The sequence below is a fragment of the Coregonus clupeaformis genome, unplaced genomic scaffold (assembly GCF_020615455.1).
Source record: "Coregonus clupeaformis isolate EN_2021a unplaced genomic scaffold, ASM2061545v1 scaf0117, whole genome shotgun sequence".
Lineage (NCBI taxonomy): Eukaryota > Metazoa > Chordata > Actinopteri > Salmoniformes > Salmonidae > Coregonus > Coregonus clupeaformis.
The window spans coordinates 47,501-73,386 of NW_025533572.1; the positions used below are offsets into that span (position 1 = coordinate 47,501).

At 47.7% G+C, this 25,886-nt stretch overlaps 1 protein-coding gene and 1 long non-coding RNA gene across 2 annotated transcripts; one reads left to right on the forward strand and one right to left on the reverse strand.

The window, feature by feature from the left end:
- The first annotated feature begins 2,101 nt into the window (after nt 1-2,101).
- On the forward strand, nt 2,102-4,337 carry LOC123483456. The gene is made up of 3 exons (XR_006658254.1): nt 2,102-3,978; nt 4,109-4,124; nt 4,307-4,337. It is a non-coding gene; the product is annotated as an uncharacterized LOC123483456 (long non-coding RNA).
- On the reverse strand, nt 4,286-25,886 carry LOC121557952 (layilin). Its single transcript, XM_045213505.1, has 9 exons — nt 25,616-25,886; nt 21,174-21,194; nt 20,721-21,018; nt 14,713-14,870; nt 13,038-13,076; nt 11,619-11,681; nt 11,437-11,533; nt 11,152-11,309; nt 4,286-4,858 (listed from the first exon to the last, which is right to left on the reverse strand). Exons 1-9 carry the CDS (start codon nt 25,671-25,673, stop codon nt 4,320-4,322), a joined length of 1,431 nt encoding a protein of 476 aa, XP_045069440.1. The 5' UTR covers nt 25,674-25,886; the 3' UTR covers nt 4,286-4,319.

Sequence of the window (25,886 nt, forward strand, 5' to 3'; positions counted from 1 at the left end):
TGATTATAAAATCAATCCTATCCCTAAACAATAAAACTTTTTTTTTTATCTACCAATTGTTGCTGAAAAGGAGATGAGTATGCATGAACCGTTCTCTCCATATATTAGAGTCTGTAGATAATATTCTAATTAAAGGTACACCAGAGTTAAAGGGATGGCTGAAAACCCTATTGAATGAAAACGAGTAAATCTGTTGGCCAGCAAGTGGGAGGGTTTTCAGCGGTTGAATTAATTGTATTCAGCGTGCGCAAGGGAACCACACCTGCAAAGCCCGTTACCACATGCACAAGGTTAGTCTGGATATCAACTACTGAGAAGTGCGAAGGAAAGGGGTGTGTAGGAAAGGTGTACATTTTCCTAATTCTGAATCGGGCCTATCATGCCTAAGTTGTTGTTGTGGTCAGGCAGCAAGGGAAGAATGGGACGAGGACAGGAGGAGGACAAGACCAGGCTTTGTGGTGTCTCAGGCACAGCTGGAGTCAAGGTTCATGACCTGGCAGTGACTCCACAGGGCAGGGCAGCATAACAGGGCCATGCACACACACAGACAGTCAGTAGCTTTCACTGTCAGTAGCTGTCAGTAGCTGTCACTATCAGTAGCTGTCACTATCAGTAGCTGTCAGTATCTGTCACTGTCTGTAGCTTTCACTGTCAGTAGCTGTCAGTAGCTGTCACTATCAGTAGCTGTCACTATCAGTAGCTGTCAGTATCTGTCACTGTCTGTAGCTTTCACTGTCAGTAGCTGTCACTGTCAGTAGCTATCATAAGCTGTCACTGTCAGTGGCTATCATAAGCTGTCACTGTCAGTGGCTGTCACTCTCAGTAGCTGTCAAAGTCATAGCTGTCACTGTCAATAGCTATCACTGTCAGTAGCTGTCAGTAAGTATCAGTATCTGTCACTGTCAGTAGCTTTCACAGTCAGTAGCTGTCACTCTCAGTAGCTGTCAGTAGATGTCACTCTCAGTAGATGTCACTCTCAGTAGCTGTCACTGTCAGTAGCTGTCAGTCAGTAGCTGTCACTATCAGTAGCTGTCAGTAGCTGTCAGTAGCTGTCAGTAGCTGTCAGTAGCTGTCAGTCAGTAGCTGTCACTATCAGTAGCTGTCAGTAGCTGTCAGTAGCTGTCACTGTCAGTAGCTGTCACTGTCAGTAGCTGTCAGTAGCTGTCACTGTCAGTAGCTGTCAGTAGCTGTCACTGTCAGTAGCTGTCAGTAGCTGTCAGTCAGTAGCTGTCACTGTCAGTAGCTGTCAGTAGTTGTCAGTAGCTGTCAGTAGCTGTCAGTCAGTAGCTGTCACTATCAGTAGCTGTCAGTAGCTGTCAGTAGCTGTCACTGTCAGTAGCTGTCACTGTCAGTAGCTGTCAGTAGCTGTCACTGTCAGTAGCTGTCAGTAGCTGTCACTGTCAGTAGCTGTCAGTAGCTGTCAGTCAGTAGCTGTCACTGTCAGTAGCTGTCAGTAGTTGTCAGTAGCTGTCAGTAGCTGTCACTGTCAGTAGCTGTCACTATCAGTAGCTGTCACTGTCAGTAGCTGTCACTATCAGTAGCTGTCACTATCAGTAGCTGTCAGTAGCTGTCAGTAGCTGTCAGTAGCTGTCACTGTCAGTAGCTGTCACTGTCAGTAGCTGTCAGTAGCTGTCACTGTCAGTAGCTGTCAGTAGCTGTCACTGTCAGTAGCTGTCAGTAGCTGTCAGTCAGTAGCTGTCACTGTCAGTAGTTGTCAGTAGCTGTCAGTAGCTGTCAGTCAGTAGCTGTCACTGTCAGTAGCTGTCACTGTCAGTAGCTGTCAGTAGCTGTCAGTCAGTAGCTGTCACTGTCAGTAGCTGTCAGTAGCTGTCAGTCAGTAGCTGTCACTGTCAGTAGCTGTCAGTAGTTGTCAGTAGCTGTCAGTAGCTGTCACTGTCAGTAGCTGTCACTATCAGTAGCTGTCACTGTCAGTAGCTGTCAGTCAGTAGCTGTCACTGTCAGTAGCTGTCACTGTCAGTAGCTGTCACTATCAGTAGCTGTCACTGTCAGTAGCTGTCAGTAGCTGTCACTGTCAGTAGCTGTCAGTCAGTAGCTGTCAGTCAGTAGCTGTCACTGTCAGTAGCTGTCACTGTCAGTAGTGTCACTGTCAGTAGCTGTCACTGTCAGTAGCTGTCACTATCAGTAGCTGTCACTATCAGTAGCTGTCACTATCAGTAGCTGTCAGTCAGTAGCTGTCACTATCAGTAGCTGTCAGTAGCTGTCACTATCAGTAGCTGTCAGTAGCTGTCAGTCAGTAGCTGTCACTGTCAGTAGCTGTCAGTAGCTGTCAGTCAGTAGCTGTCAGTAGCTGTCAGTCAGTAGCTGTCACTATCAGTAGCTGTCACTATCAGTAGCTGTCACTGTCAGTAGCTGTCACTATCAGTAGCTGTCACTATCAGTAGCTGTCACTATCAGTAGCTGTCACTGTCAGTAGCTGTCACTATCAGTAGCTGTCACTATCAGTAGCTGTCACTATCAGTAGCTGTCAGTCAGTAGCTGTCACTATCAGTAGCTGTCACTATCAGTAGCTGTCACTGTCAGTAGCTGTCACTATCAGTAGCTGTCACTATCAGTAGCTGTCACTCTCAGTAGCTGTCAGTCAGTAGCTGTCACTATCAGTAGCTGTCACTATCAGTAGCTGTCACTATCAGTAGCTGTCACTATCAGTAGCTGTCAGTCAGTAGCTGTCACTATCAGTAGCTGTCACTATCAGTAGCTGTCACTATCAGTAGCTGTCAGTAGCTGTCACTATCAGTAGCTGTCACTATCAGTAGCTGTCAGTCAGTAGCTGTCAGTAGCTGTCACTATCAGTAGCTGTCAGTAGCTGTCACTATCAGTAGCTGTCACTATCAGTAGCTGTCAGTAGCTGTCAGTAGCTGTCACTGTCAGTAGCTGTCAGTCAGTAGCTGTCAGTCAGTAGCTGTCAGTCAGTAGCTGTCAGTCAGTAGCTGTCACTATCAGTAGCTGTCACTATCAGTAGCTGTCAGTCAGTAGCTGTCACTATCAGTAGCTGTCACTATCAGTAGCTGTCAGTCAGTAGCTGTCACTATCAGTAGCTGTCACTATCAGTAGCTGTCAGTCAGTAGCTGTCACTATCAGTAGCTGTCACTATCAGTAGCTGTCAGTCAGTAGCTGTCACTATCAGTAGCTGTCACTATCAGTAGCTGTCACTGTCAGTAGCTGTCACTATCAGTAGCTGTCACTATCAGTAGCTGTCACTATCAGTAGCTGTCAGTCAGTAGCTGTCACTATCAGTAGCTGTCACTATCAGTAGCTGTCACTATCAGTAGCTGTCAGTCAGTAGCTGTCACTATCAGTAGCTGTCACTATCAGTAGCTGTCACTATCAGTAGCTGTCAGTCAGTAGCTGTCACTATCAGTAGCTGTCACTATCAGTAGCTGTCAGTCAGTAGCTGTCACTATCAGTAGCTGTCACTATCAGTAGCTGTCACTATCAGTAGCTGTCAGTAGCTGTCACTATCAGTAGCTGTCACTATCAGTAGCTGTCAGTCAGTAGCTGTCAGTAGCTGTCACTATCAGTAGCTGTCAGTAGCTGTCACTATCAGTAGCTGTCACTATCAGTAGCTGTCAGTAGCTGTCAGTAGCTGTCACTGTCAGTAGCTGTCAGTCAGTAGCTGTCAGTCAGTAGCTGTCAGTCAGTAGCTGTCACTATCAGTAGCTGTCACTATCAGTAGCTGTCAGTCAGTAGCTGTCACTATCAGTAGCTGTCACTATCAGTAGCTGTCAGTCAGTAGCTGTCACTATCAGTAGCTGTCACTATCAGTAGCTGTCACTATCAGTAGCTGTCAGTCAGTAGCTGTCACTATCAGTAGCTGTCACTATCAGTAGCTGTCACTATCAGTAGCTGTCAGTCAGTAGCTGTCACTATCAGTAGCTGTCACTATCAGTAGCTGTCAGTCAGTAGCTGTCACTATCAGTAGCTGTCACTATCAGTAGCTGTCACTATCAGTAGCTGTCAGTCAGTAGCTGTCACTATCAGTAGCTGTCACTATCAGTAGCTGTCAGTCAGTAGCTGTCACTATCAGTAGCTGTCAGTCAGTAGCTGTCACTGTCAGTAGCTGTCAGTCAGTAGCTGTCACTATCAGTAGCTGTCAGTAGCTGTCAGTCAGTAGCTGTCAGTCAGTAGCTGTCACTATCAGTAGCTGTCAGTCAGTAGCTGTCACTATCAGTAGCTGTCAGTCAGTAGCTGTCACTATCAGTAGCTGTCAGTCAGTAGCTGTCAGTATCAGTAGCTGTCAGTCAGTAGCTGTCAGTAGCTGTCAGTCAGTAGCTGTCACTATCAGTAGCTGTCAGTAGCTGTCAGTAGCTGTCACTGTCCAACCACTCTTTGTAGCACTTCCCACCCAGACTGCCCTCATTGCCATAGTAACCCACAGTGGCCTCCTTTCCATAGCAATCTACACTGGCATCATTCCCATGACGACCTAGGCTTCTCTCGTACTGTTCAGGGTTACCATAGCGATCCAGGCTGGTTTGGTAAAGACTGTCTCCATAGTGACTGGTGTTGTACAGATCACTACTCTTCACCACGTTGCCATGATGACCCAGACTGTTGTCGTACTTCTCTCCATTGCCATGACGACCCAGACTGTTGTTATAAACCTCTCGGTTACCATGCCGACCCAGACTGTTGTTATAAACCTCTCTGTTGCCATGCCGACCCAGACTGTTGTGGTAAATGTCTGGATTGCCGTTGCGTCGCCCCAGACTAAGGTCGTAGAGTTCAGAGGTCAACATGAAGTTGCTCTCTGTGCTGGCCAGCGTGACGAAACCACTCTCCGTGTCTCGCAGACTGCCCAGGTTGTCATAGTCACCAGGGGACATGTCGGGGGAGGAGCCTAGGAGAAAGAACACACAGGCCGTTACTATGGAGAAACAACAGTGTTTCCCTTCCCCTTTAAATGAGTCATGGGTAACCGCATACGTGGAATTTGTCTGAAAGTGGGAGGATCAACACCAGTGGGTGTGTCGAAACCTAGTCTCACGAAGCCACACCTCCATGGCTCCCAGTGCCTACATTTTGATTGGATTTTACATTTCAAGACCCCTCCCCCACATGTCCATTGGTGCTACGTGTTATGTTATGGTCACTATTTCAGACCAGGTAGGACACATTTGGCAGAGTTGTTCCGTATGCTAGTTTGCAAAAATAATAACAATGTATTACATTTGTAAAGCACTTCTCATTAAACAAGAATTATCTCAAAGTGCATAAAATAAAATAGAAAATAGAAAAATAGTTTAAAAAACTAAACAAATATATCTAAACCATATCATGAAAGCAGCAATCAAAGCCTAGGAGGAAGGGTAGGCCAGCTGGTAGAGGTGAGTCTTAAGGCCTGCTTTAAAAGCCCCAACAGTCTGAACAACCCTGTGATTATCTGGAAGGGAGTTCCAAAGGTGTGGTGCGTTGGAGGGAAAGGCCCGGTCTGACAGGTAGGTGGGTCCGATGCCATTTAGGGATTTGTAGACAAGGAGGAGAATTTTATAGTCAATTATTTGAGGAACAGGTAACCAATGGAGTTCCGCCAAGATGGGGGTGATGTGGGCAGAGTTTTTTAGTTTGTGTCAGAATCCTTGCAGCACTATTTTGGATGAGCTGTAGTTTATGAATTGAATTTGCAGGCAGGCCCCCAAGTACTGCGCTCCCATAATCAATTCTGGAGAAAATGTATGCATTGGTTAGCGTTTCTGCGGTGAGAGAGGGTCTTATGCGGGAGATGTTCTTCAGGTGATAGAATGACATTTTACAGATGTGACTAATGTGGGGATTGAAGGAGAGAGCTGGGACGAATTTCACACCCTAATTAGCGATGACTGAGGAGAGGATGATCGGGCCATCTATGACAGGCATCTGTTATGTCCGCCTGTTCTATATCCTGTTCCGTCTGTTATGTCCGCCTGTTCTATATCCTGTTCCGTCTGTTATGTCCGCCTGTTCTATATCCTGTTCCATCTGTTACAGTGGGGCAAAAAAGTATTTAGTCAGCCACTATTTGTGCAAGTTCTCCCACTTAAAAAGATGAGAGAGGCCTGTAATTTTCATCATAGGTACACGTCAACTATGAAAGACAAATTGAGGAAAAAAAATCCAGAAAATCACATTGTAGGATTTTTTATGAATTTATTTGCAAATTATGGTGGAAAATAAGTATTTGGTCACCTACAAAGAAGCAAGATTTCTGGCTCTCACAGACCTGTAACTTCTTCTTTAAGAGGCTCCTCTGTCCTCCACTCGTTACCTGTATTAATGGCATCTGTTTGAACTTGTTATCAGTATAAAAGACACCTGTCCACAACCTCAAACAGTCACACTCCAAACTCCACTATGGCCAAGACCAAAGAGCTGACAAAGGACACCAGAAACAAAATTGTAGACCTGCACCAGGCTGGGAAGACTGAATCTGCAATAGGTAAGCAGCTTGGTTTGAAGAAATCAACTGTGGGAGCAATTATTAGGAAATGGAAGACATACAAGACCACTGATAATCTCCCTCGATCTGGGGCTCCACGCAAGATCTCACCCTGTGGGGTCAAAATGATCACAAGAACGGTGAGCAAAAATCCCAGAACCACACGGGGGGACCTAGTGAATGACCTGCAGAGAGCTGGGACCAAAGTAACAAAGCCTACCATCAGTAACACACTACGCCGCCAGGGACTCAAATCCTGCAGTGCAAGACGTGTCCGCCTGCTTAAGCCAGTAAATGTCCAGGCCTGTCTGAAGTTTGCTAGAGTGCATTTGGATGATCCAGAAGAGGATTGGGGAGAATGTCATATGGTCAGATGAAACCAAAATAGAACTTTTTGGTAAAAACTCAACTCGTCGTGTTTGGAGGACAAAGAATGCTGAGTTGCATCCAAAGAACACCATACCTACTGTGAAGTATGGGGGTGGAAACATCATGCTTTGGGGCTGTTTTTCTGCAAAGGGACCAGGACGACTGATCCGTGTAAAGGAACGAATGAATGGAGCCATGTATCGTGAGATTTTGAGTGAAAACCTCCTTCCATCAGCAAGGGCATTGAAGATGAAACGTGGCTGGGTCTTTCAGCATGACAATGATCCCAAACACACCGCCCGGGCAATGAAGGAGTGGCTTCGTAAGAAGCATTTCAAGGTCCTGGAGTGGCCTAGCCAGTCTCCTGATCTCAACCCCATAGAAAATCTTTGGAGGGAGTTGAAAGTCTGTGTTGCCCAGCGACAGCCCCAAAACATCACTGCTCTAGAGGAGATCTGCATGGAGGAATGGGCCAAAATACCAGCAACAGTGTGTGAAAACCTTGTGAAGACTTACAGAAAACGTTTGACCTGTGTCATTGCCAACAAAGGGTATATAACAAAGTATTGAGAAACTTTTGTTATTGACCAAATACTTATTTTCCACCATAATTTGCAAATAAATTCATTAAAAATCCTACAATGTGATTTTCAGGATTTTTTTTCCTCATTTTGTCTGTCATAGTTGACGTGTACCTATGATGAAAATTACAGGCCTCTCTCATCTTTTTAAGTGGGAGAACTTGCACAATTGGTGGCTGACTAAATACTTTTTTTCCCCACTGTATGTCTGCCTGTTCTATATCCTGTTCCGTCTGTTATGTCCGCCTGTGCTATATCCTGTTCCGTCTGTTATGTCCGCCTGTTCTATATCCTGTTCCGTCTGTTATGTCCGCCTGTTCTATATCCTGTTCCATCTGTTATGTCCGCCTGTTCTATATCCTGTTCCGTCTGTTATGTCCGCCTGTTCTATATCCTGTTCCATTTGTTATGTCCGCCTGTTCTATATCCTGTTCCGTCTGTTATGTCCGCCTGTTCTATATCCTGTTCCTAGCCAGGCTGAGCTTTTGCTATCTCATTTTCCTACTCCAGTCCATTTTGAATTTGTGATAAAACTGTCGTCATTTGGAATGTAGCTTGTTTAGTAGCCCATCAGTTAGATACGTTTTTATAGGCATTTATTTCTGTAGGCCTAACGGGAGCTTGTGTGGAGGGAGCGGTCGGCACGGGAGCGGTCGGCACGGGAGCGGTCGGCACGGGAGCGGTCGGCACGGGAGCGGTCGGCACGGGAGCTTGTGTGGAGGGAGCGGTCGGCACGGGAGCGGTCGGCACGGGAGCGGTCGGCACGGGAGCGGTCGGCACGGGAGCTTGTGTGGAGGGAGCGGTCGGCACGCAAATGAGTGAAAGAGACACGGAGGTGAAAGGGAATTTAGGGAGAAGAAGTGTGTGATGCTTGGTTTTGTGACGAGGTGTGAATGACGGAGTCAGGCGCAGGAGGTAAAACACTGAAATCAAGAGTTTATTCAGTGTCCAATAATGTAGCACATTTAGCGACAGAAGGAAACTAGCACAAGGGAAAATCAACCTTGGCTGCATACAAGGAAAGCGTAGCTCAACCCAGATACTCACTCTCACAACGAACAATCACTCACAAAGGACAAGGGGGCAGAGGGAACACTTATACACAGACTAATGAGGGAATGACTACCAGGTGTGTGTGATTGACAAGACAAATGGAGTGATGATAAATGGAGCGGTAGTGGCTAGTGAGCCGGTGACGACGAACGCCGAAACCTGCCTGAGCAAGGAGGAGGGGTGTCACGCCCTGGCCTATTTACATTTACATTTTAGTCATTTAGCAGACGCTCTTATCCAGAGCGACTTACAGTTAGTGAATACATATATATACTATTATTATTTTTTATTTATTTTTTTATACTGGCCCCCCGTGGGAAACGAACCCACAACCCTGGCGTTGCAAACGCCATGCTCTATCAACTGAGCTACATCCCTGCTGGCCATTCCCTCCCCTACCCTGGACGACGCTGGGCCAATTGTGCGCCGCCCATGAGTCTCCCGGTCGCGGCCGGCTGCGACAGAGCCTGGATTCGAACCAGGATCTCTAGTGGCACAGTTAGCACTGCGATGCAGTGCCTTAGACCACTGCGCCACTCACTTTTCCAAACCTTTTATTCCAAACGGAAAATGATAACGAGAGTTTCTATTGGACAAATTCAGGTAGTTCCCTCCCCGTTTCGTTTGCTCCGTTTGGTTCTTAAATGGTTTCCGTAATGAATACACCCCTGGTTCTTAAACGGTAAACGGTTTCCGTAATGAATACATCCCTGGCTATGGGATGCGGGGGGGAGTGGGCGGCTAGAGCGAGACGACAAATTCAATGAAGCCTATAGAACTCTAGTTAGTTTGGTCAGGGTGTGAATATCATGTGTGTGTTGATTCTATGTTTGTATTTCTATGTTGGCCGGGTGTGGTTCCCAATCAGAGGCAGCTGTCGCTCGTTGTCTCTGATTGGGGATCATCCTTAGGCAGCCAGTTTTCCTGCCTGTGTTGTGGGATCTGGTTTGTGTTTGGTGAGTTTTGGCTTGTTCGTGTATAGCCTACCGACGTCACGTCTCGTCTCGTCTCGTCTCGTTGTTTTGTATGTTTATTCGGTTAAATAAACATGTATGCATTTCACGCTGCGCCTTGGTCTGACCCGTCCTTCAACGAGTGTGACAAGGGGCAGCCTCGGCTGAATTCGTGACAGGTTTCTTTTTTGTTGTACCATGCAAATGCACATGTGAAATGGAACACTAGAGTCAAAGCAAATTATTGTTGTCTTTAAGATTATTTTTTTTACATGCCTTTCAGGGAGCCACAAAGCATATTCCACCAAATAGCTTTACAGTAGTTTAAAAAAATGTGATCTCTGTTTAAAGATTGGGTTTTGACGTCCGTTCGAGTACTGTATTACTCATGCCCATCCCTACAAATCACCATTGACTCACGTCAGAATGTAGGAATGCAATTGAGTGAATGAGACACGGAAGGGAATTTAGGGAGAAGAACGCTGCTTGGCTTGGTTTATTTTTTGTTGTGCCCCGCAAATCCACATACAGAAATGGAACACTAGAGTTCAAGACAAAAAGTAACTTCAGGCATCCACAAAGCACATTCCACCAAATAGTTTTACAGTATTGGATTATTTTTTAATCTCTGGTTGAAGATCGAGCTTTGACGTCCGTTCGTGTACTCGATAAGTCATGCCAATCCCTAACAAGGTGTGCTATGTTATCTGATGGGACCAGCTACAATTTACCTTTCTGTCACATGCAAATAAATAGACAATTTTAATTGGCTGATGCGAATTTTGTGCGTGAGAACCTGTTTAACTTGAAATGCTTAATTATGTTCGCAAGTATGGCCTAGACATTTTTTTTTGGGGGGGGGGGGTTAGAGGTCAAAGGGCAGGTAGCCTAGCGGTTAGAGCGTTGGGCCAGTAACCGAAAGGTCACTGGTTCGGATACCCGAGCCGACAAGGTGAAATATCTGTCTGTGCCCTTGAGCAAGGCACTTAACCCCTTAATTTTCTCCAGGGGCACCATACTACTATGGCTGACCCTGTAAAACAACACATTACACTGGACCTATCATACTACTATGGCTGACCCTGTAAAACAACACATTACACTGGACCTATCATACTACTATGGCTGACCCTGTAAAACAACACATTACACTGGACCTATCATACTACTATGGCTGACCCTGTAAAACAACACATTACACTGGACCTATCATACTACTATGGCTGACCCTGTAAAACACATTACACTGCACCTATCATACTACTATGGCTGACCCTGTAGAACAACACATTACACTGGACCTATCATACTACTATGGCTGACCCTGTAAAACAACACATTACACTGGACCTATCATACTACTATGGCTGACCCTGTAAAACAACACATTACACTGGACCTATCATACTACTATGGCTGACCCTGTAAAACACATTACACTGCACCTATCATACTACTATGGCTGACCCTGTAAAACAACACATTACACTGGACCTATCATACTACTATGGCTGACCCTGTAAAACACATTACACTGCACCTATCATACTACTATGGCTGACCCTGTAGAACAACACATTACACTGGACCTATCATACTACTATGGCTGACCCTGTAAAACAACACATTACACTGGACCTATCATACTACTATGGCTGACCCTGTAAAACACCACATTACACTGCACCTATCATACTACTATGGCTGACCCAGTGAAACAACACATTCCAATACACCGGTGACAAAACATATTTATTTTCACCTAAGAAGGAAGTGTTCTTGGTGTGGGGGCGTGTTCCGGCCAGGTCGGCCTCCTGCTGGGAACGAATCACGTTGTAGACGTCAGGCGGCTGGGCGGGGCTTGGACAAGACCCTGGTTCGCTAGGACACACCTCTTTCTGCTGCTCGCCCCGCTTCCTCCTGCAAGCGCACAGAGACAAACTGGAATAGCTATATAGACAGTCACTAAATCAATCAATGCAACCAGTCCAGTGGATGCTATCCATACTACCAGTCTACCTCATGCTAGTTAGTACTTGCTCCTCACCGTCGAGCCAGCAGCTTGAAGCAGAAGAGCCCGGTTGCTATTAGTAACAGCAGCAACAACGGGATGGTGGGCAGGACTATGTAAACCGTGTTCAGAGCTGAAACAGACAGACAGAGTTCAGAGACATGCACAAAAACACACATGGTTAAAGGTCGAGGGTTAGGGGTTAGGGGTCAGGGTACCTGGGTTCTGTCTCTTCTCTTCAGGGTCAAAGGTTGTGTTCAGGGGTGACAGGGGAGGAGCCTCTGTAGACAGCAACATTAATGTTAATTCTATCTATTCTCATATATACATAGTAATTTAGTTACACCTATCAATACTTTATATATATATATATATATATACTGAACAAAAACATGCAACATGTGAAGTGTTGGTTTCATGAGCTGAAATAAAAGATCCCATAAATGTTCCATACGCACAAAAAGCTTATTTCTCTCATTCTGTGCACAAATTTGTTTACATCCTGTTAGTGAATATTTCTCCTTTGACAAGATAATCCTTATATGAAGTGACACTTTTTCGGTTACTACATGATTCCATATGTGTTATTTCATAGTTTTGATGTCTTCACTGTTATTCTACAATGTAAAAAATAGTAAAAATAAAGAAAACCCTGGAATGAGTCGGTGTGTCCAAACTATTGACTGGTAGTGTATATATACACACACACGCCGAGGGGACAAATGATATTGAACATAACATAGACCATAGACCTACTGACCAGGTGAATCCAAGTGAAAGCTCCCTTATTGATGTCACATGTTAAATCCACTTCAAATCAGTGTAGATGAAGGGGAGGAGACCGGTTAAAGACAGCTGAGACATGGATTGTATAGATGTATCATTCAGATGGTCAATGGGCAAAATATTGAAGTGCCTTTGAACGGGTTATGTGGTGTGTGTGTGTGTGTTTGTGTGTATATATACACATACACTATATATACAAATGTATGTGGACACCCCTTCAAATGAGTGGATTCGGCTATTTCAGCCACACCCGTTGCTGACAGGTGTATAAAATCGAGCACACAGCCATGCAATCTCCATAGACAAACATTGGCAGTAGAATGGCCTTACTGAAGAGCTCAGTGACTTTCAACATGGCACCGTCATAGGATGCCACCTTTCCAACAAGTCAGTTCGTCAAATGTCTGCCCTGCTAGAGCTGCCCCGGTCAACTGTAAGTTCTGTTATTGTGACGTGGAAACGTCTAGGAGCAACAACGGCTCAGCCACGAAGTGGTCGGCCACACAAGCTCACAGAACGGGACCGCCGAGTGCTAAAAACCGTTTGTCCTCGGTTGCAACACTCACTACCGAGTTCCAAACTGCCTCTGGAAGCAACGTCAGCACAAGAACTGTTCGTCGGGAGCTTCATGAAATGGGTTTCCAAGCCTAAGATCACCATATAGATCACCAAGCGTCGGCTGGAGTGGAGTAAAGGTCGCCGCCATTGGACTCTGGAGCAGTGGAAACACGTTCTCTGGAGTGATGAATCACGTGATGAATCACGCATACTTTTGGTCATGTAGTGTACCTATTAATATTCAGACCTCATTAAAACCATGAATATTCAGACACTTTAAGTAGAGTTGTTACCTGGGTGTGTAGCGTTGGGGGAGGGTTCTGGAGCCTTCTCTGGAACACAACACAATCAATCAATCAAATGTATTTATAAAGCCCTATTTACATCAGCAGATGTCACTAAATGCTATACAGAAACCCAGCTTAAAACCCCAAACAGCAGCAATGCAGATGTAGAAGCACGGTGGCTAGGAAAAACTCCCTAGAAAGGCAGGAACCTAGGAAGAAACCTAGAGAGGAACCAGGCTCTGAGGGGTGACCAGTCCTCTACTGGCTGTACTGGGTAGAGAGGAACCAGGCTCTGAGGGGTGACCAGTCCTCTACTGGCTGTACTGGGTAGACCAGAGGAACCAGGCTCTGAGGGGTGGCCAGTCCTCTACTGGCTGTTCTGGGTAGAGAGGAACCAGGCTCTGAGGGGTGGCCAGTCCTCTAGTGGCTGTACTGGGTAGACCAGAGGAACCAGGCTCTGAGGGGTGGAGGAAGAAACCTAGAGAGGAACCAGGCTCTGAGGGGTGACCAGTCCTCTAGTGGCTGTACTGGGTAGAGAGGAACCAGGCTCTGAGGGGTGGCCAGTCCCCTACTGGCTGTACTGGGTAGAGAGGAACCAGGCTCTGAGGGGTGGCCAGTCCTCTACTGGCTGTACTGGGTAGACCAGAGGAACCAGGCTCTGAGGGGTGACCAGTCCTCTACTGGCTGTACTGGGTAGACCAGAGGAACCAGGCTCTGAGGGGTGGTCAGTCCTCTACTGGCTGTACTGGGTAGACCAGAGGAACCAGGCTCTGAGGGGTGGCCAGTCCTCTACTGGCTGTACTGGGTAGACCAGAGGAACCAGGCTCTGAGGGGTGACCAGTCCTCTACTGGCTGTACTGGGTAGACCAGAGGAACCAGGCTCTGAGGGGTGACCAGTCCTCTACTGGCTGTACTGGGTAGACCAGAGGAACCAGGCTCTGAGGGGTGACCAGTCCTCTACTGGCTGTACTGGGTAGACCAGAGGAACCAGGCTCTGAGGGGTGACCAGTCCTCTACTGGCTGTACTGGGTAGACCAGAGGAACCAGGCTCTGAGGGGTGGCCAGTCCTCTACTGGCTGTACTGGGTAGACCAGAGGAACCAGGCTCTGAGGGTGACCAGTCCTCTACTGGCTGTACTGGGTAGAGAGGAACCAGGCTCTGAGGGGTGACCAGTCCTCTACTGGCTGTACTGGGTAGACCAGAGGAACCAGGCTCTGAGGGGTGGCCAGTCCTCTACTGGCTGTACTGGGTAGAGAGGAACCAGGCTCTGAGGGGTGACCAGTCCTCTACTGGCTGTACTGGGTAGACCAGAGGAACCAGGCTCTGAGGGGTGGCCGGTCCTCTACTGGCTGTACTGGGTAGAGAGGAACCAGGCTCTGAGGGGTGACCAGTCTTCTACTGGCTGTACTGGGTAGAGAGGAACCAGGCTCTGAGGGGTGGCCAGTCCTCTACTGGCTGTACTGGGTAGACCAGAGGAACCAGGCTCTGAGGGGTGGCCAGTCCTCTACTGGCTGTACTGGGTAGACCAGAGGAACCAGGCTCTGAGGGGTGACCAGTCCTCTACTGGCTGTATTGGGTACCTGCTGTGTACTTGCGTCCATATGCGTGTGTGTGTGTGTGTGTGTGTGTGTGTGTGTGTGTGTGTGTGTGTGTGTGTGTGTGTGTGTGTGTGTGTGTGTACCTGCAGTGTACTTGCAGATGAAATTGTTCTTGGTGTCACAGTTATCATCGTTCCAGTGGAACATGTAGAGTCCTCCGAGGCCGGGCGGGGCGGATGGTTGGTGGTACATCACCACGCAGACCTCGTAACCACAGGACGGCTCATCCCAGTGCCAGTTCCTAAACACACAAACGTAAAGTTACACACCGCTATTAAAGCAGACCCAGCCGATGGAGGCGTGGTTTATAGCAGACTCACCTGAAGGAGGTGGGGTATAATTGTATTTGTTATTTTTATTTAACCATTATTTAACGAGACAAGTCAGATAAGAACAAATTCTTATTTACAATGACTGCCTACCAAAAGGCAAAAGGCCTCCTGCAGGGACGGGGACTGGGATTAAAAATAAAAATATAGGACAAAACACACATCACAACAAGAGACACCACAACACTACATAAAGAGAGACACCACAACACTACATAAAGAGAGACACCACAACACTACATAAAGAGAGACACCACAACACTACATAAAGAGAGACACCACAACACTACATAAAGAGAGATGCCACAACACTACATAAAGAGAGACACCACAACACTACATAAAGAGAGACACCACAACACTACATAAAGAGAGTCACCACAACACTACATAAAGAGACACCACAACACTACATAAAGAGAGACACCACAACACTACATAAAGAGAGACACCACAACACTACATAAAGAGAGACACCACAACACTACATAAAGAGAGACACCACAACACTACATAAAGAGAGACACCACAACACTACATAAAGAGAGACACCACAACACTACATAAAGAGAGTCACCACAACACTACATAAAGAGACACCACAACACTACATAAAGAGACACCACAACACTACATAAAGAGATACACCACAACACTACATAAAGAGAGACGCCACAACACTACAAAGAGAGACACCACAACACTACATAAAGAGAGACACCACAACACTACATAAAGAGAGACACCACAACACTACACAAAGAGACACCACAACACTACATAAAGAGAGACGCCACAACACTACATAAAGAGAGACACCACAACACTACATAAAGAGAGATGCCACAACACTACATAAAAAGAGAGACACCACAACACTACATAAAGAGAGACACCACAACACTACATAAAGAGAGACACCACAACACTACATAAAGAGAGACACCACAACGCTACATAAAGAGAGACACCACAACGCTACATAAAGAGAGACACCACAACACTACATAAAGAGAGACACCACAACACTACATAAAGAGAGACACCACAACACTACATAAAGAGACACCACAACACTACATAAAGAGAGACACCACAACACTACATAAAGAGAGACACCACAACACTACATAAAGAGAGACACCACAACACTACATAAAGAGAGACACCACAACACTACATAAAGAGAGACACCACAACACTACATAAAGAGAGAGAGACACAACAACACTACATAAAGAGAGACACCACAACACTACATAAAGAGAGACACCACAACACTACATAAAGAGAGATGCCACAACACTACATAAATAGAGACACCACAACACTACATAAAGAGAGTCACCACAACACTACATAAAGAGAGTCACCACAACACTACATAAAGAGAGACGCCACAACACTACATAAAGAGAGACGCCACAACACTACATAAAGAGAGACACCACAACACTACATAAAGAGAGACACCACAACACTACATAAAGAGAGACGCCACAACACTACATAAAGAGAGACACCACAACACTACATAAAGAGAGACACCACAACACTACATAAAGAGAGACACCACAACACTACATAAAGAGAGACACCACAACACTACATAAAGAGAGACACCACAACACTACATAAAGAGAGACACCACAACACTACATAAAGAGAGACACCACAACACTACATAGAGAGAGACACCACAACACTACATAAAGAGAGACACCACAACACTACATAAAGAGAGTCACCACAACACTACATAAAGAGACACCACAACACTACATAAAGAGATACACCACAACACTACATAAAGAGAGACGCCACAACACTACATAAAGAGAGACACCACAACACTACATAAAGAGAGACACCACAACACTACATAAAGAGAGACACCACAACACTACACAAAGAGACACCACAACACTACATAAAGAGAGACGCCACAACACTACATAAAGAGAGACACCACAACACTACATAAAGAGAGATGCCACAACACTACATAAAGAGAGACACCACAACACTACATAAAGAGAGACGCCACAACACTACATAAAGAGAGACACCACAACACTACATAAAGAGAGACACCACAACACTACATAAAGAGAGACGCCACAACACTACATAAAGAGAGACGCCACAACACTACATAAAGAGAGACGCCACAACACTACATAAAGAGAGACACCACAACACTACATAAAGAGAGACACCACAACACTACATAAAGAGAGACACCACAACACTACATAAATGTGGTCCTCTGTAGCTCAGCTGGTAGAGCACGGCGCTTGTAACGCCAGGGTAGTGGGTTCGATCCCCGGGACCACCCATACACAAAAATGTATGCACACATGACTGTAAGTCGCTTTGGATAAAAGCGTCTGCTAAATGGCATATTATTATTATTATTATAAAGAGAGACGCCACAACACTACATAAAGAGAGTCACCACAACACTACATAAAGAGACACCACAACACTACATAAAGAGATACACCACAACACTACATAAAGAGAGACGCCACAACACTACATAAAGAGAGACACCACAACACTACATAAAGAGAGACACCACAACACTACATAAAGAGAGACACCACAACACTACACAAAGAGACACAACAACACTACATAAAGAGAGACGCCACAACACTACATAAAGAGAGACACCACAACACTACATAAAGAGAGATGCCACAACACTACATAAAAAGAGAGACACCACAACACTACATAAAGAGAGACACCACAACACTACATAAAGAGAGACACCACAACACTACATAAAGAGAGATGCCACAACACTACATAAAAAGAGAGACACCACAACACTACATATAGAGAGACACCACAACACTACATAAAGAGAGACACCACAACACTACATAAAGAGAGACACCACAACACTACATAAAGAGAGACGCCACAACACTACATAAAGAGAGACGCCACAACACTACATAAAGAGAGACGCCACAACACTACATAAAGAGAGACACCACAACACTACATAAAGAGAGACACCACAACACTACATAAAGAGAGACGCCACAACACTACATAAAGAGAGACGCCACAACACTACATAAAAGAGAGACACCCACAACACTACATAAAGAGAGACGCCACAACACTACATAAAGAGAGACGCCACAACACTACATAAAGAGAGACACCACAACACTACATAAAGAGAGACACCACAACACTACATAAAGAGAGACACCACAACACTACATAAAGAGAGACACCACAACACTACATAAAGAGAGACACCACAACACTACATAAAGAGAGACACCACAACACTACATAGAGACACCACAACACTACATAAAGAGAGACACCACAACACTACATAAAGAGAGACGCCACAACACTACATAAAGAGAGACACCACAACACTACATAAAGAGACACCACAACACTACATAAAGAGAGACACCACAACACTACATAAAGAGAGACACCACAACACTACATAAAGAGACACCACAACACTACATAAAGAGAGACACCACAACACTACATCAAGAGAGACGCCACAACACTACATAAAGAGAGACACCACAACACTACATAAAGAGAGACACCACAACACTACATAAAGAGAGACGCCACAACACTACATAAAGAGACACCACAACACTACATAAAGAGAGACACCACAACACTACATAAAGAGAGACACCACAACACTACATAAAGAGAGACGCCACAACACTACATAAAGAGACACCACAACACTACATAAAGAGAGACACCACAACACTACATAAAGAGAGACACCACAACACTACATAAAGATAGATACCACAACACTACATAAAGAGAGACACCACAACACTACATAAAGAGAGACACCACAACACTACATAGAGAGAGACACCACAACACTACATAAAGAGAGACACCACAACACTACATAAAGAGAGACGCCACAACACTACATAAAGAGAGACACCACAACACTACATAAAGAGAGACACCACAACACTACATAAAGAGAGACACCACAACACTACATAAAGAGAGACAACACTACATAAAGAGAGACGCCACAACACTACATAAAGAGAGACACCACAACACTACATAAAGAGAGACACCACAACACTACATAAAGAGAGACACCACAACACTACATAAAGAGAGACACCACAACACTACATAAAGAGAGACACCACAACACTACATAAAGAGACACCACAACACTACATAAAGAGAGACACCACAACACTACATAAAGAGAGACACCACAACACTACATAAAGAGACACCACAACACTACATAAAGAGAGACACCACAACACTACATAAAGAGAGACACCACAACACTACATAAAGAGAGACACCACAACACAACATGACAACAACATGGTAGCAACACAACACGTTAGCAGCACAAAACATGGTACAAACATTATTGGGCTCAGACAACAGCACAAAGGGCAAGAAGGTAGAGACAACAACACATCACGCCAAGCAGCCACAACTGGCAGTAAGAGTGTCCATGATGGAGTCTTTGAATGAAGAGATGGAGATAAAACTGTCCAGTTTGAGTGTTTTTTGCAGCTCGTTCCAGTCGCTAGCTGCAGCGAACTGAAAAGAGGAGCGACCCAGGGATGTGTGTGTTTTGGGGACCTTTAACAGAATGTGACTGGCAGAACGGGTGTTGTATGTGGAGGATGAGGGCTGCAGTAGGTATCTCAGATAGGGGGGAGTGAGGCCTAAGAGGGTTTTATAAATAAGCATCAACCAGTGGGTCTTGTGACGGGTATACAGAGATGACCAGTTTACAGAGGAGTATAGAGTGCAGTGATGTGTCCTATAAGGAGCATTGGTGGCAAATCTGATGGCCGAATGGTAAAGAACATCTAGCCGCTCGAGAGCACCCTTACCTGCCGATCTATAAATTACGTCTCCGTAATCTAGCATGGATAGAATATAAAGCGTCTGCTAAATGGCATATTATATTATTATTATATAAAGGTATAGAGCAGACCTACCTGGAGGAGGCGTGGCTTAGAGCAGACCCACCTGAAGGAGGCGGGGCTTAGAGCAGACCTACCTGAAGGAGGCGTGGCTTAGAGCAGACCTACCTGGAGGAGGCGTGGCTTAGAGCAGACCCACCTGAAGGAGGTGGGGCTTAGAGCAGACCTACCTGGAGGAGGCGTGGCTTAGAGCAGACCTACCTGAAGGAGGCGTGGCTTAGAGCAGACCTACCTGAAGGAGGCGTGGCTTAGAGCAGACCTACCTGGAGGAGGCGTGGCTTAGAGCAGACCCACCTGAAGGAGGCGTGGCTTAGAGCAGACCTACCTGAAGGAGGCATGGCTTAGAGCAGACCCACCTGAAGGAGGCGTGGCTTAGAGCAGACCCACCTGAATGAGGCGTGGCTTAGAGCAGACCTACCTGAAGGAGGCGTGGCTTAGAGCAGACCTACCTGGAGGAGGCGTGGCTTAGAGCAGACCCACCTGAAGGAGGCGTGGCTTAGAGCAGACCTACCTGAAGGAGGCATGGCTTAGAGCAGACCCACCTGAAGGAGGCGTGGCTTAGAGCAGACCCACCTGAATGAGGCGTGGCTTAGAGCAGACCTACCTGAAGGGGGCGTGGCTTAGAGCAGACCCACCTGAAGGAGGCATGGCTTAGAGCAGACCCACCTGAAGGAGGCGTGGCTTAGAGAAGACCCACCTGAAGGAGGCGTGGCTTAGAGCAGACCCACCTGAAGGAGGCATGGCTTAGAGCAGACCCACCTGAAGGAGGCATGGCTCCCGTCGGTCCAGTAGTACTGTGAGGGACAGTCGTCAACGCTCTCCGTGTCACCATGGTTACGACGCAGGCCGATCCAGAAGTCTCCGTCGGAGGGGCGGATCTCCGTGACTAGCTGCTCTATGATTCGCTGCTCGGCCGGTGACTCAATGCTCAGCAGCTCCCCTCCATCACGGCGACACGCTAGCTTCGCCTCCAGGAAGCTGAGCCGCCGTCCAGGATCAGAGAAATACGCCAGCTTATAGCAGGGCCGGCCCTGATCCACCCTACACACACGCTGCCCTAACACACACACACACACACACACACACACACACACACACACACTGTTACTATTGCTATGTACGTCGATGGGGACATTTACACTAGTAATAAGTAGCTAAACTGGGCCAGCCATTTTTTATTCATACTGTTTAATAAACAACCATGCAGCTCACCTCTGGCTTCAAACACCTCCGCTTTGGAGGAACACACAGTAAGACAGACAGAGAGAGAGAGAGAGAGAGAGGGAGAGAGAGAGAGAGAGACAGAGAGAGAGAGAGAGAGAGAGAGAGAGAGAGAGAGAGAGGGAGAGAGAGAGACAGAGAGAGAGAGAGAGAGAGAGAGAGGGGGGGGAGAGAGGGGGGGGGGAGAGGGGGCAGTTAATGTGTTAAATGAAACTCCCTCCACACTTACACAGCCTTCCAATATAAACATCAACAATATTCTGATGTAGATGAGAGAGATTAGGCTTGGGCGGTATCCAGATTGTCATACCTTCATACTGACCTTGTGCCATACTGGGATATTCAGTACTACCGGCACCGAACACAAGGGGCGCTGTTTTCAAACCCCATTGATCATCTGTAATCTGAAGGTTAGCAATGCTAACAAGTTAATGTAAAAACCCATGGAGAATGCTAACTAAATGCTAACGAGTGTATTGTGAACATTTTATAGTATCTGACCTAAACAATACAAGTAACTCAAAAATGCTACTCACAGTTTGCTGCATGCAAAAACTAATATTAGACAACAAGGCTCTTGATCCAGGAGGGGATTCTCTGCTGTTACCAAGCGAATGCTTGATTTTGGAAGACGCTAACCACTTAGCTAGATAGCTAACTCAACCGGTGTCGCTCATTCAGCCGACAGAAACTTTCAACCGGTTCTCCCGAGCCTTCTCAGGTCTCTCCTCCACCCGTTACGGGGTCTGAGCCTTCTCAGGTCTCTCCTCCACCTGTTACGGGGTCTGAGCCTTCTCAGATCTCTCCTCCACCCGTTACGGGGTCTGAGCCTTCTCAGGTCTCTCCTCCACCTGTTACGGGGTCTGAGCCTTCTCAGGTCTCTCCTCCACCCGTTACGGGGTCTGAGCCTTCTCAGGTCTCTCCTCCACCTGTTACGGGGTCTGAGCCTTCTCAGGTCTCTCCTCCACCCGTTACGGGGTCTGAGCCTTCTCAGATCTCTCCTCCACCTGTTACGGGGTCTGAGCCTTCTCAGGTCTCTCCTCCACCCGTTACGGGGTCTGAGCCTTCTCAGGTCTCTCCTCCACCCAAAAGATAGAATTTGTAGATAATTGGCCCTCTTTCTGGGACTCACCCACAAACAGGACCAAGCCTGGCCTGCTGAGGAGTGATGGACTCCATCCTAGCTGGAGGGGTGTTACAGGACCAAGCCTGGCCTGCTGAGGAGTGACGGACTCCATCCTAGATGGAGGGGTGCTACAGGACCAAGCCTGGCCTGCTGAGGAGTGATGGACTCCATCCTAGCTGGAGGGGTGTTACAGGACCAAGCCTGGCCTGCTGAGGAGTGATGGACTCCATCCTAGCTGGAGGGGGGCTACAGGACCAAGCCTGGCCTGCTGAGGAGTGATGGACTCCATCCTAGCTGGAGGGGTGCTACAGGACCAAGCCTGGCCTGCTGAGGAGTGATGGACTCCATCCTAGATGGAGGGGTGCTACAGGACCAAGCCTGGCCTGCTGAGGAGTGACGGACTCCATCCTAGATGGAGGGGTGCTACAGGACCAAGCCTGGCCTGCTGAGGAGTGATGGACTCCATCCTAGCTGGAGGGGTGCTACAGGACCAAGCCTGGCCTGCTGAGGAGTGATGGACTCCATCCTAGCTGGAGGGGTGCTACAGGACCAAGCCTGGCCTGCTGAGGAGTGATGGACTCCATCCTAGCTGGAGGGGTGCTACAGGACCAAGCCTGGCCTGCTGAGGAGTGACGGACTCCATCCTAGATGGAGGGGTGCTCTCATCTTATCTACCAACATAGACAGGGCTCTAACTCCTCTAGCTCCACAATGAGACAGGGTGCAGGCCAGGCAGCAGGCTGTTAGCCTCCCCAATGAGACAGGGTGCAGGCCAGGCAGCAGGCTGTTAGCCTCCCCAATGAGACAGGGTGCAGGCCAGGCAGCAGGCTGTTAGCCTCCCCAATGAGACAGGGTGCAGGCCAGGCAGCAGGCTGTTAGCCTCCCCAATGAGACAGGGTGCAGGCCAGGCAGCAGGCTGTTAGCCTCCCCAATGAGACAGGGTGCAGGCCAGGCAGCAGGCTGTTAGCCTCCCCAATGAGACAGGGTGCAGGCCAGGCAGCAGGCTGTTAGCCATCCCAACGAGACAGGGTGCAGGCAGGCAGCAGGCTGTTAGCCTCCCAATGAGACAGGGTGCAGGCCAGGCAGCAGGCTGTTAGCCTCCCCAATGAGACAGGGTGCAGGCCAGGCAGCAGGCTGTTAGCCAGCCCAATGAGACAGGGTGCAGGCCAGGCAGCAGGCTGTTAGCCTCCCCAATGAGACAGGGTGCAGGCCAGGCAGCAGGCTGTTAGCCTCCCCAATGAGACAGGGTGCAGGCCAGGCAGCAGGCTGTTAGCCAGCCCAATGAGACAGGGTGCAGGCCAGGCAGCAGGCTGTTAGCCTCCCAATGAGACAGGGTGCAGGCCAGGCAGCAGGCTGTTAGCCTCCCCAATGAGACAGGGTGCAGGCCAGGCAGCAGGCTGTTAGCCTCCCCAATGAGACAGGGTGCAGGCCAGGCAGCAGGCTGTTAGCCAGCCCAATGAGACAGGGTGCAGGCCAGGCAGCAGGCTGTTAGCCTCCCCAATGAGACAGGGTGCAGGCCAGGCAGCAGGCTGTTAGCCTCCCCAATGAGACAGGGTGCAGGCCAGGCAGCAGGCTGTTAGCCTCCCCAATGAGACAGGGTGCAGGCCAGGCAGCAGGCTGTTAGCCTCCCCAATGAGACAGGGTGCAGGCCAGGCAGCAGGCTGTTAGCCTCCCCAATGAGACAGGGTGCAGGCCAGGCAGCAGGCTGTTAGCCTCCCCAATGAGACAGGGTGCAGGCCAGGCAGCAGGCTGTTAGCCTCCCCAATGAGACAGGGTGCAGGCCAGGCAGCAGGCTGTTAGCCTCCCCAATGAGACAGGGTGCAGGCCAGGCAGCAGGCTGTTAGCCTCCCCAATGAGACAGGGTGCAGGCCAGGCAGCAGGCTGTTAGCCTCCCCAATGAGACAGGGTGCAGGCCAGGCAGCAGGCTGTTAGCCAGCCCAATGAGACAGGGTGCAGGCCAGGCAGCAGGCTGTTAGCCTCCCCAATGAGACAGGGTGCAGGCCAGGCAGCAGGCTGTTAGCCTCCCCAATGAGACAGGGTGCAGGCCAGGCAGCAGGCTGTTAGCCAGCCCAATGAGACAGGGTGCAGGCCAGGCAGCAGGCTGTTAGCCTCCCCAATGAGACAGGGTGCAGGCCAGGCAGCAGGCTGTTAGCCTCCCCAATGAGACAGGGTGCAGGCCAGGCAGCAGGCTGTTAGCCTCCCCAATGAGACAGGGTGCAGGCCAGGCAGCAGGCTGTTAGCCTCCCCAATGAGACAGGGTGGCCCTGGTCGTGACGAGGGCATGACAACGCCTCTTCCCCCTCAAGAGGCTGAAAAGATTTGTCATGGGCCCTCAGATCATCAAAAAGGTCTACAGCTGCACCATCCACAGCATCTTGACTAGCTGCATCACCGCTTGGTACGGCAAATGCACTGCCCTTGACTGCTAAGCGCTACAGAGGGTGGCTTACCATCCAGGACCTCTATTTCAGGCGATGTCAGAGGAAGGCCCGAAAATTGCCAAAGACTCCAGCCACCCAAGCCATAGACCGTTCACTGCTTCTGTCCGGCAAACGGTACCGGAGCATCGGCTCTCAGATCAACACGCTCCGAGACAGCTTCTACCCCCAAGCCATAAGACTGCTAAATAGCCAGACTGATAAATAGTTAACTAATGGTTACCCGGACTATCTGCACTGACCCTACGCACACTCACTAGACTATATACACACATTATATACACACTACATTGACACTCCCACACAAAACCCACACACATTCACATACACTACATACCACACACACACGCATAGCGACACAACACAAACACACACACATACACACACTTTAATACTCATCATCTGCTGCTGCTACTCTGTTCTTTATTTTACCCTTATTATTATCTATCCTGATGCCTAGTCACTTTACCCTGCCTTCATGTACATATCTACCTCAAATACCTTATTATTATCTATCCTGATGCCTAGTCACTTTACCCTGCCTTCATGTACATATCTACCTCAAATACCTCGTTCCTCTGCACATTGATCTGGTACTGGTACTTCCTGTATATAGCTCCACATTGATCTGGTACTTCCTGTATATAACTCCATTCTTGTGTATTTTATATTATTCCTCTTGTGTTACTATTTTATTAAAAATGTTCCTTTTTTCTTCTTTTTTTTTTTACACTGCATTGCTTCAGCATTTCACGGTAAAGTCCACACCAGTTGTTTTCAACGCATGTGACAAATACAATTTGATTTGGTGTGTGTGTGTGTGTGTGTGTGTGTGTGTGTGTGTGTGTGTGTCTATGTGTGTCACTCACCGGTGATAAGGCTGGCAGCAGCAGACTGGAGGAAACACAGCAGGACAACATCCACCATCTTGTCCTTGCCCCTCTTCTGTCCCTCCAGCCCAGTGGTTAAGCAGAGAACGGACCAACTGAAGCCCCCAAGTCAGATATACAGGCTTTAACAACCCACTACTGGACAGGCTGCTAGCTACTCAACATAGTAGAGACCAGGCTAACTACAGAGAGACTCTCCCTACACACTGAACCACGGGTAGAGAGACAGAGAGAGCTAACTACAGAGAGA

What these genes read in the sequence shown, in the direction of transcription:
- LOC121557952 (XM_045213505.1), bottom strand. Translation starts at nt 25,673, where the DNA reads ATGGTGGATGTTGTCCTGCTGTGTTTCCTCCAGTCTGCTGCTGCCAGC. An exon ending in GGAGGTGTTTGAAGCCAGAG is followed by an intron (nt 21,019 to 21,173) that starts GTGAGCTGCATG and finishes TGTGTGTGTTAG; the next exon opens with GGCAGCGTGTGTGTAGGGTG. An exon ending in CATCTGCAAGTACACTGCAG is followed by an intron (nt 13,077 to 14,712) that starts GTACACACACAC and finishes GTTGTGTTCCAG; the next exon opens with AGAAGGCTCCAGAACCCTCC.